This window comes from Pyrus communis, chromosome 11, assembly GCF_963583255.1.
Source record: "Pyrus communis chromosome 11, drPyrComm1.1, whole genome shotgun sequence".
Taxonomy (NCBI): Eukaryota; Viridiplantae; Streptophyta; class Magnoliopsida; order Rosales; family Rosaceae; genus Pyrus; species Pyrus communis.
The window spans coordinates 16,310,355-16,318,431 of NC_084813.1; the positions used below are offsets into that span (position 1 = coordinate 16,310,355).

Here is an 8,077-nt window from a genome sequence, read left to right on the forward strand (position 1 = left end):
ATGATACGAGATCAATCTATACACACAAAAATACGTTTGGTATCAAAGCACATCGTCACGTTGGCGTATTTCTGAACAAAATGTAGTCTCTTGTAGTTTTTTGCCCTCATAAAATACAACAAATTCTCTTAAATAACAATTACATTATTCCATCATGCTATCATCTTACATATAATTCTGATAATTCAAAAGTTAAAAGTTAATAATTTGGTATTGTATATTGACAATACTACCCTGAGTCACCTCTTTCACTCCTCACAGTTCAAAACACCTACGCCAGGGGCTGCAGCGGTAATTTCAACATCAAGAGGTAAAAAGTTTAATAAGCTCAGTCATCTTCCTGATCAAATTCCTTAACCTTCACATCGGCATCTTCTCCGAACTGAATGCAGGTATCGATCTGAGCCAAGACATAGCTCATGCTGCCAAAAAGATATTTGTAAAGGAAAACCCCAACATTACTCTCTGCTTGTAGATGATATAAATCAAAAATGAAAAAGCAACTGAAGTGAAGATCATAATCAAACAGTCAATACCAAGAAATGAAAACACAAAAAAAATAGAAATATATGATGCAAACAGAGAAAAAAATGATAAAGCAATGCCAAATCCTGACTTTCTACCACCCCATCAAGCTTTTATCAAATCAATCCCAAGCCATGTTCTCTGGTTCATCGAATGATGGGTAAAAACCATGTACGGTTGTCATCCACTATGTCGACACTTGATTCAGTCCAGGATTGTTTTAATCCAAGTATTAGTATCTAAGATAATTTGCTTCATAGTATTTGATGATTTTCGTCCAAAGGCAAACAAAACGACAGAAGACTGTATAGTCAAACCACCCAAAAAGTAACAGACATATGACACAGCTTTGCGCTAACGCTGCACAGGCGACGTTCCCTCCGGCGGCCCAACACAAAAAAGAAAAGAAAAGTGCCATTCAACTTTGGATCAGAACATTGCAGCTTCAGACCCAAATAACAAGGTCCTTCCTAGTTCAACCTAAGAAACCTATTATCGTGAGCAATGAGCATATAACGACCAAGAGCTCTAAACAGAAAGTCATCATCCAAAGATTTCCAACACCAAAACTTTAAATGCCAAACATCTTTATTTAAAAGTGATAAATCTCACAGGACCAACATAACTCAGCCTGATGAGCAAAACAGCGATCACCAGATAATATTAAAGTCACAAACAAGAAAAGACATACAGGAAAACGTGCACAGATAGATACAGAGAAATGTGCATAGAGAGCGTGCATACCTGCTTGACTTCCTCAAGTCTAGTGGCACAAAACTCACCATGCTATAATCATCGACCTGACAATCCAACAAGATAGTTACTCTTTAATGCACTAACTATGGCCAGTAAGATTATAAGTAATTTGTTTCACAAAACAACACCTATAACTACCACAAGTCATAACCATGACCACAAAACTTGATGCTAGTCAGTACAGGACATGGTACAACCCTACATTATATATACCCTCTACCATGTAACCCACAGCTGAAGTCAAGTGAAGGTTACATGGCTCCTCAACTGACAGGATAACTGATAAAGATAATACAACCAAGGGACCAATCAAACCATACAGAACAATTTGGAAAAAAAAAGAAAAAAAAAAAAATTACAGAATAACCATAAAGAAAATCTCATCCGGAAGGAAGTATGCTTTGCTAAACAGCTATCTCCAATTCACAAACTCAAATGGAGACAATTTATATAAGAAAGATGCACACTATAACTCACTAGTTCAATCAAAGATTTATTTAGCTTTGCAAACTGAGGAGCCATGCGTTGATTCAACTCTGACAATAAAACTTGAGGCTCCGGATACAAGAAGCTGAAACATAAAAGATACAAAACAAAATTGAGCTATTTAATAAGTTAAAAAGATCAATACAAATGGGTTAATAGAAGTAGTAGAGGATAGAGTAACTCACTCTTCAATATCCTTTTTTCTCGGTGCAAGGTCCATTTTGGAGAGAATATTAACATGTGGTAATTCAAGTTGAATCATGGCAGAAAGAGATGCCATGCACCCACTAATAAACTTTGTCACATCCGTAATGAACTGTTTCAATAGAAGAATAAATATATTTATTTGGGGGAACAAACAGAATTAACAGTAATTCCAAGGAAGGAAGAGAAAATGTTTGAGAAAAGATTACTTGATAGAACTACAAACACTTATCACAGACCTGAGAATCAAGCAAGTACACGACGCAGACTTTGAAATTTTTACGCTGCAGATGCTCCACGAAGTTCCGAAGCACAGGCACATGCGAGAAAAGTTCTATCTGGCCTATAACACAAGTGGAAGCCTCAAATTATTATGTTTCACAAAAATTCCTCCAAACACCCACGCACAGAGAACTAAGAGCCTTGAAATAATTTTGCTTTTAATAGTAGGATACCTACTGTCAACTCAGAAAACACGTCACCCAGCTAGTACTATTGTTTCTTCCTCGTAATGTAATAATAATGTCATTCATGAAAAACTTTAACCTTGCTGTAGTCCATTTTTCCATCAACAGATCTCAACAGCAATGCATGACCAGATATAATGACAACAAAACATGTGGATTAGTATGGATACCTGGGCAGTCAAAAACCAAGTAGTCATCATCCGTGTAATTGTCTAATTCCTCTGTGAGCCATTCATCCAGATTGTCTTCCAGGTGTCTAGAAATCAAGATTAAGGACATTCACCAAAGAAATTATAAGATTTAGAGAGAGGAGTACACCCATAAGTGGTACAAAATGATTCACTGCTATTATCGCACGCAAACATTCCATGTCTGTGCCCTTCAAACGAATGGCAAGCATTCCAAGTAAAAGAACAAAAAGAACAGAAGTAAATTAGAGAACAATTTGGAAAAAGGATACTCCATGCAGTATAAAAGTCCACCATTGGGGCCCAAACCAAGTTCCTCCATAACATCCTCCAACGAAACAAGCTCCCTAATATCTGCAAGAGGGAAAATACTAACAAACAAGTCAAGTGCGGTTCATGAAACTAAATAAGTGAGCAAATAAATGAACTGACTACTTACCCATGGCCACAGGGTAGTCAAAATTTTCAGCAGCAGGATCCAGATTAACAATATTGATATTCCTCCCAATGGTCGTACAGTGTTCGTGCAAGCTAGAGCAATAAGTCGACTGGTTCCAAGAAGTAAACGAACTTATTAAAACTAGTAATGGGTACATAAAAAACATCAAAAAACACAATCATAGTGGTCCCGATGTGATTATAATGTATTCCTCATTCAAAAACTGTTGGGGCAATAAACTGACAGTCACAAGAAGTAAAACAAACTCATCAAAACGAGGTAATAGGAACACAATATTTTTTTTTTTTTAGAAGATCGTAATGGGAACACATAAACATCAAGAAATGTTAATCATAGTAATTGCCCATGTGATTATGATGTATCTCACATACAAACAATGCTGCCCCAATTACATCAATAATCCAAATGGTTCCGAAAAGCAAAGCAAACTCATCAAAACTAGAAAAAAGTACATAGTAACATAAAAAATTACAAGCACCTAATTCCCATGTGCTCATCAAGAATCCCACATTCAAACAGTTGGTGCAAATTGGAGCAAAAATGGACCGCAAAGCAAACACACTCATAAAAAATAATAATGGGTACACAAAAACATCAAAAAATATTAAATTTTGCTGATTGCCCAGGTGACTGTGATGCAAGTGAGTGTTACGGTAAATGTGGGCGGTGAAATTTACCTTGCCGCTGCCGGCAGGGCCAATAACCAGCTGCGCGTAACCCATTTCAGATATCTGGGTTTTCTTGCTAGGTCTGCGAATTCAGAGATAAGCACTGCACCGAACGCCAATTGCCAGCAAGGTGCCACCAATCAATCGAGGGTATTAGAGGATCCCGTATAACAAAAACCCTAATTTAAATACAAAGGATATTTACAAAAACCCTAATAAGAGCTTCACCTTCCTTCAATGGTAGAAAAAGGGTCTAGGGTTTATTACCTTTCTATGACGAGATGGATGGACACTGAGTGGAGATTCTTTTATTTTCGTTTCGTTTTTCTTTATGTTTTGCCGCGACATGTTCTTTTGGGTAAATTACAATACTAGTCCTTGTCTTTTACTTGTACTTTCACTTTCTTCTTTGAAGTATTTTTATGCATTTTAGTCCTTGTTTTGTTAGCAGCGTTGTCCAATTGTGTTTGTTTTATCCAAAATGGTTTATAAGATTGGCACAATTTTTCACTTTGGTTTTCTAATCACTACAATCGATGGAAGTGATCCGAAGTGACTCTGGCTTCGTATCCTCAATGATACGCCCATAGAAAACGGATTTAACGAGCCCCCTAATCAATGAAAAAGATGTTCACGAAAATGGATGATAACTTAATTGGTGGATTGATTTTTTTTATTCTGAGTGTAACTGAGAAATACTTTTAGGAAGAAAGGAGTTAACCTTTGCAATAATATGAAGAAGAAAAAAAAAAAAAAATTAATTCTCGAATTATATCGAACTCAAATTTAATCTCAAAATTTTGAATTTTAGACATCTGTGGGAGTTAGCAACAAGGGCATATGGAAGCCATGTACATAATCGACAAGCTCAATTTGGGGGGATAGTTGGCCGTCATAACTTCGGAACATAACAAAGTTCAACCAAGTTTCCCTTTGTGCATCTAAAGAAGTTAGACAGGGCATGCACAACGTTTACTCTTTTAGGCTATCTGCTTAACTTGTTTCACCCTTTCGACATCTGGGGCATGGAAATTCTTTTCCACCTCCCAAGCTAATTGAGACATGCAGTTAAACATTGACTTCGCACCCTTCTCATCCGTCACATCCCTGGGGAAGGGAATGCGAACCTCAAATATACTTTCCTGAGGAGACCAAAGGCGCAGGTCAAAGCCTAACCGATCAACCCAAACCAATTTTGCTTCAGAAACCTGCACAAGGAAACTACCATTACCATCGCAGAATCACTGATATAAGTGATGTATAAACAAGTCCTCATGAAATGTTGATAAAGGATTCAATAATTCGGGCTAAAATGTATTTAAGCTTCTTGTAGAATGATTATTTGGTTTATGGAAATCCTGTAGATAAAAATGAAGGGTGCTCAAATTTTGCAGTCAGATCCGTACAGTTGAACATGCAAGTGTCCAAATTATGGTTTGCGTGATTGAAAAGTAACGTGGCAGTTTAGTTGGGAATGCCATTAGTCTAGGATGATTTTTTTCATCATATTGCATGAACCCCGGACATGAAAGCTCATTCATGGGTTGCTGGTTTCTTATTTTCATTTTTGGTGAAGAAAAACATTTACTGGTCAACTGTAGTTTTTCCCTTCCAACTATGAATGGCGTTGTCCAACAGTTAAGATCTGTATATAGTTCAGTGTTTCCAGTACCAGCTTAGCAAGGTGTCAACATGCAATATCCAATACAACTAACAATCACAATAAGTGGGTTGGCACGAACCTGGAAGTTCAAATCAGCATAGATGTTGCAAAAACGATTAATATCTTCAATGTTGTTGGTGTTTATCTCATTTACCAGCTCTTCCGCAAAGTCCCTAAGAGGATCAGGTTGTGCATTTTTATAATCTGAAGATGTAACCCACATACCAACCTGTGAGAATATCAGAAGAGTTAGAAAACAGAACCGCTTTTGCATAATCCATCTCAAGTAAGTGCTGACTTAAGAACTAGGGGTAAAACTTGGCAGGATTTACCCACACCAGTCTTACCAGACTACCAGTATAGCAAATAACTATTGTGTATGTCTACTAGTCCAGCACAGGAGCAAAGAAAATGCCACAATACCTCTTTAAAGTCCTCCAACTGAAGTACCCGTTCCACAGAAACAACATATATGAGATCTTCATCAACTTCTTCTCCAAACCTCTTTTTCCATACTGAACGAAGGTACTGAAAGAAACGGCATTGAAATCCAGATGAAATACTGATTAAAAAGATATACATTCTCACCACACAAATAAATAATAGCATAAACTAAAACAGATCATACATAATGCTTTTTATGAGCTTTAAATGGATCATAAGGTTTTCCTTTTTTCTTTTAAGAATGGATCGAATCAAAAGGCCACTACACTCAATACCTACATGGGCCTGTGTATGCTTTGTCGGAGGACTGAGTCCAGTAAATAAATCCCGCCACATATGCTGGAACTCATGTCTGTGCAAAAACTGAATGGAAATCCAAGTTCTAACATCACACACGAACATTAATCCGACACACGTCAAGCATACAACATCCAGAACCCTATATTGCACCCCAAAACCACGATATGACACATGGCCAATCATAAATCAAACTGTTTAAAGGTTACGCAAGGCGGACATTTAAGTGATAGCTCTAACATTTACTTGACAAAAACCATGGCAGTCTGAAATGGACTAGGTATAGCTAGTTGAAGGCTAGACAAGTTTGACAAATACGAAGCATCTATGTTCCTTTTCTAATTCTGCATCCCTTATAGTGAATTCCATTTTTAGTCCCCAAAAACCGGCAACAATTATGCTTTCTACGTGCTTCCTTACAACTCAAGCAACACGCAAACACTGAGCTGACCCATATTATAACACACTTGGTAAAGCCACAAGTAACAAACCACTTTCCAGTAACCTATTCTTCATGAACAAAATCGATTTACCTTCAACATTGCCCTGTCTTCCGGTTTGTCAATGCTGCCTAAAATCGTGCACTGAGGTGTTCGCAGCCCGCTTTGCTCTAACTGCGCACCAAAACCGACAGCAAAAACGCCTTAAAAACCTCAAAAATCACCTTAAAATTTACAACCAATCATCCAAAATTTTAAAAAATAAGACCCCATTAAAGCACCTGGACATGGAAGCTAGACCTCCTATCAATAGAAAACTGCCGATTAGAGGCATTCAAGCACAACACCGGAGTCCCTTCTGGGTCGACAGCGAACCGGACGCCAATGCCCAAAGGCCAACCCTCTTGGGTCAGAGTAGAAAGCTTGCCCACAGACACCAACTCCATAATTGTCCTAGAAACCTCAGCCGGAACCGGCCTGTGGCTGTGCGTCTTCGTTTCCACCTGGGTCGGCTCCGAAACCGCCGAAAGCGAGCATCTTAGGGTTTTAAATAGAGTTCTGCGAAATGGGTTCGGTTTTACGTGATTGAAAGATTGGATTTTGGGGGTGGGTTTTGAGGGAGGGAATGGAAGGGACAAATGGTTTGTGAGAGATTGAGTTTGGAGAAGCATTGGAGGGAAAAATTGGCGTTTAGGGTTTGTTGATTCAATTGGGTTTTTGATTGGTGAGGAGTGGAGAGAAATGTGTGTGGAAATGTTGTGGCGGTCAGTGGGGTGGAGGGGGCTGCAGACAGAAGAAAAGTGACAGTTTGTACATACAGTTGGGGGTGGAGGAGGTGATGATGATGATAAGCAGGGAAAGGGAGACATCAAGTGTGTGCAGTTGTATGATAGACACAATAGGGCCTAAAGGTGTTTTTGCTTTGCTTGAAAAGTGACATGAAATTACGGAAAAGTGACATGAAAACAGTTGGGGGTGGACGACGTTTCATGCCTTTCAGGTTTTTTGAAAAGTGACATGAAATTACGGAAGTACTATTTAACTGTACGTGTTTGTAACTAAATGGGGTATCATAATGATGAATTCGTGGTGGAGCCTAAATTGAGTATTGGTATTTTGAAATCGATTCATTATTATTTGACGTGTAAAATCACATTAAGCACGTCCTAAACTACTTGAATTCATATTCATTATGCATACCATAACTACATAACAAAGATTTAATGTCTCACATTACTTGGTTAAGTACATAGTAACTGTTACCTTTTGATCCACAACATCGATATACAAACAATAATGTAATGACATATTGATCACATACCAGATATCCTCTAATTAAAAAGAGAGTAAACTGGTTCAGTTTCAAAAGCAGGGTAAAAGTGATACTTAAGGTATAATTCTGGGACATTTTCAGAAATAAGCAAAAATGAAATAGCTTATAAGGTAAACTTCTTTTATTTTATTTTCCCCTCCAAAACT

At 37.8% G+C, this 8,077-nt stretch overlaps 2 protein-coding genes across 6 annotated transcripts; both read right to left on the bottom strand.

The window, feature by feature from the left end:
• Nucleotides 1–123: 123 nt before the first annotated feature.
• On the bottom strand, nucleotides 124–4,082 carry LOC137707821 (GPN-loop GTPase 3-like). 5 transcript variants are annotated; one of them, XM_068446736.1, is made up of 10 exons: nucleotides 4,022–4,082; nucleotides 3,764–3,857; nucleotides 3,066–3,174; nucleotides 2,899–2,980; nucleotides 2,609–2,694; nucleotides 2,211–2,314; nucleotides 1,953–2,083; nucleotides 1,759–1,852; nucleotides 1,270–1,325; nucleotides 124–422 (listed from the first exon to the last, which is right to left on the bottom strand). In XM_068446736.1, exons 2-10 carry the CDS (start codon nucleotides 3,806–3,808, stop codon nucleotides 329–331), a joined length of 801 nt encoding a protein of 266 aa, XP_068302837.1. In that variant the 5' UTR covers nucleotides 3,809–3,857; nucleotides 4,022–4,082; the 3' UTR covers nucleotides 124–328. The 5 variants fall into 5 exon arrangements, with proteins under 5 accessions (XP_068302837.1, XP_068302836.1, XP_068302841.1 ...); XM_068446735.1 differs by having other exon boundaries at nucleotides 3,764–3,933; nucleotides 4,022–4,069; XM_068446740.1 differs by having other exon boundaries at nucleotides 3,764–3,836; nucleotides 4,022–4,039.
• Nucleotides 4,083–4,523: 441 nt separating this feature from the next.
• Nucleotides 4,524–7,458, bottom strand: LOC137708807 (glutamyl-tRNA reductase-binding protein, chloroplastic-like). Its single transcript, XM_068447960.1, has 5 exons — nucleotides 6,880–7,458; nucleotides 6,692–6,772; nucleotides 5,841–5,945; nucleotides 5,497–5,646; nucleotides 4,524–4,962 (listed from the first exon to the last, which is right to left on the bottom strand). Exons 1-5 carry the CDS (start codon nucleotides 7,267–7,269, stop codon nucleotides 4,735–4,737), a joined length of 954 nt encoding a protein of 317 aa, XP_068304061.1. The 5' UTR covers nucleotides 7,270–7,458; the 3' UTR covers nucleotides 4,524–4,734.
• Nucleotides 7,459–8,077: the final 619 nt, after the last annotated feature.